At 38.3% G+C, this 2,896-nt stretch overlaps 1 protein-coding gene across 1 annotated transcript; it reads left to right on the top strand.

The window, feature by feature from the left end:
• The first annotated feature begins 2,129 nt into the window (after window positions 1-2,129).
• LOC134186295 (uncharacterized) lies at window positions 2,130-2,685 on the top strand. Its single transcript, XM_062654221.1, has 3 exons — window positions 2,130-2,246; window positions 2,339-2,404; window positions 2,511-2,685. Exons 1-3 carry the CDS (start codon window positions 2,137-2,139, stop codon window positions 2,647-2,649), a joined length of 315 nt encoding a protein of 104 aa, XP_062510205.1. The 5' UTR covers window positions 2,130-2,136; the 3' UTR covers window positions 2,650-2,685.
• Window positions 2,686-2,896: the final 211 nt, after the last annotated feature.

A 2,896-nucleotide genomic window follows, 5' to 3' on the forward strand; every position in this document is an offset into this window, starting at 1 on the left:
GCTCACACCACAATTGCCATCACAAGCTGTTGCTGCTGACAGCGCACACAAGCCCAGCTGTTTTAAGTGTGTGGTGTGTGTGTGTGTGTGTGTGTGTGTGTGTGTGTGTGTGTGTGTGTGTGTGTGTGTGTGTGTGTAATACTGATTACTGTAACAGATAAACTTGTATTTACACACAAACTTCATTAACATACAACATGCACAAAGTGCTTGCTATGAGTTGACAACAGTAATTCATAAATTATATTATGTTGTGCTTACACATTGCTGTACTCACCTGATCACGTCCATCCAATAAAAATGATGAAAAATGACAGACAAGAAAATGACAAAAACATTGTGAGATCAGAAAACATGAACATTTCAATTGTCACACTCACAAAGTCCTATTAGAAAAAGAAAGAAAACACCACTTAGTTACATTAAACAGTCACTCTCATTGTGTCACATCACACAATAATAAACACAAACTTATTATTCTAATTACACAAATATTTATCAAAACAACATCATAACATTTCAATAAATGCTTAATGTCTATCATGCTGTTCTTAACCTTAGTAAAGAACAATTGCAAAGTTTTTCATATTCATTCACTAGATCTACTGTCTACTGCTTCCACACATTTCTTTATGCAGCCATGCTGTATCTGTTGGTACATGCTTTACTTGCTTAAAACTAAAATTTTGATTTAGTAAAGCAAAAACCATGTCACTATTATATATAATTCAAAATACATGTAAAACATGGGAAGACACTAATCACTATGAAAAACTGATTTGCAACATTGCTGTAGAATACTCTGTGGAACAATCTCTATCGCACCATTATCATCAGTCAACAATGTCAGAATGATAGCAATCAAAATAGCCTTGCAAGTATATACAATCGTACACGTGCGTGTGTGTGTGTGTGTGTGTGTGTGTGTGTGTGTGTGTGTGTGTGTGTGTGTGTGTGTGTGGTGTGGAGTGGAGTGGCTTGGCGTGGCGTGGTGTGGTGTGTGTGTGTGTGTGTGTGTGTGTGTGTGTGTGTGTGTGTGTGTGTGTGTGTGTGTGTGTGTGTGTGTGTGTGTGTGTGTGTGTGGTGCAATAGCTCAGTTGGTTAGGGAGTCTTCCAATAAAGTGTGTATATCCGGGACCTAGCAGGGTTGAAGGTTCAAGTCACAGTAACAGCAAGCCATAGCATAATCTGCTTGGACAAGAAACAAACTTAATTGCCACACTGTTGTATATTACAATTATTACCCAAATATTAATGTCACAAACTTGAGTAGCAGGAGTCTACTTTAGCTTGGGACACAGTGAGCTCACAGTTTCTTACAGAAACAACACGTTTTACCAAACAATAAAGTCGACCGAATGTACACATAACGCTTCACTGTTACCCAAGCACTCAGTCAAGCAAAATTAGATCACTCAGACGTGACACAAACTTCAGTGTTTTCGTACAGCACAAGACTGTATAGCAATAGATATAAAACATTCTTTGTTTAACGCAAAACACAAAGACACAAGCAAACAATGTCAGTATGATGACAATCAAGAAAGGCTTCTATTAATTAATTAAACTAACTACACAAGCCAACAGCAACGAGCATGCAACCTGACTCAATGCAGATATAACTGTGAGACTAACCGACTGTCAACCATTAACATTTTACCTTAATGCGTTGGAGGAGGCTTTTTTCGTCTTGAGAGTCACCGCCTTTAGAGTCACCACCTCTAGAGTCTCCACCTTCTGCCATTTTCACCCAATGGGCCTAACGCACGTTACACGTAAATCATAACATACACGATCCAACACGTCGTAGAAACTTCAAAGCATTTTAAACTCAATGCTATCTATACTTTCAATGTAACTATGTCCAAAACATTACAATGCAACAACGAAATTATGAATTGTAACACTAGACTAAATTTTTACGCATCGATATAGCTTTTCTGATAATGAGTGGTAAAAGTTGTGCTGTTTACAATAACTTATAAGACAAGTATCTGTGTACGTATACAGTAGACTAGTACAGTAGTGTGGTCTTGATAGCCACGCCCTTTTTCGAATGGTATGTAGACAGCACGTGATGAAACAAACATACATGATATTGATATAAACTAGATAGTGTGCAAGGTTAGCGTCGCAATGGCAGAGCAAATTACCGGTATTACTGTCACGTCAAAGCGTCTAGAGCAATGGTTTAACGATGAAGTAAGTCTTACATGTACACCTGTGAAGGAGAAGACTACACAGAAGTGAGATGATGAAAAACGTGCACGTGCAGCATGTTGTCTGGATGAGACTACAGTTACAATGTAACCTCAAATGTACATTTTTTCTGTTCTAGTCTGACTGAAAGGCCACATCTAAATCCAATTTGGAAATTTCTAACAAGTCGTGTGAAAAGTCAGAAGTAAAGATGTCTTATCACTTTAGTAATTCATCTACATGATTTTTTCATTTCACCTGAATGGATTTTGTGTTGTATTATAATAATGATTCTTTCTAATCACTTTTAGAAATAAAGAATCACTGTGTCATGGCCTTACAGTTGAAGTCTGTTTTGCTGTGCACATGATGCTGCAAGTAAGCTTATCTGTAACACTCGTCCAGATCAGACATCACCTCTATTCATATCTGATCACAAGAGTTCAGTAGCAAATCTGTTTGATTGTGAGTAATGCAACAAACAGAGCAGATTATCGTAGGGTATAGCCCGTGTGTCTCTGAAGGGCACTTCGTAACGCTTCCTTCTGACTATCCCTCAGAGCGAACCTAAACTTGACGTAACTCATCTCTATATCTAAGCTGGAGTCACACGCATTCAATCACACCAATACGACAATGCACACCTCTGCCAAAAGGTTGTGGGCTAAGACGCCAACGGTCTAAACCTTTTGACAAT

Source organism: Corticium candelabrum, chromosome 11 (genome assembly GCF_963422355.1).
Source record: "Corticium candelabrum chromosome 11, ooCorCand1.1, whole genome shotgun sequence".
NCBI lineage: Eukaryota > Metazoa > Porifera > Homoscleromorpha > Homosclerophorida > Plakinidae > Corticium > Corticium candelabrum.

Excerpts from the sequence above, each read along its gene's own strand:
- LOC134186295 (XM_062654221.1), top strand. The coding sequence starts at position 2,137 with ATGGCAGAGCAAATTACCGGTATTACTGTCACGTCAAAGCGTCTAGAG. Across the intron at positions 2,247-2,338 it reads AAGGAGAAGACTACACAGAA|TCTGACTGAAAGGCCACATC; the intron begins GTGAGATGATGA and ends TTTCTGTTCTAG. Across the intron at positions 2,405-2,510 it reads AGTCGTGTGAAAAGTCAGAA|AAATAAAGAATCACTGTGTC; the intron begins GTAAAGATGTCT and ends AATCACTTTTAG.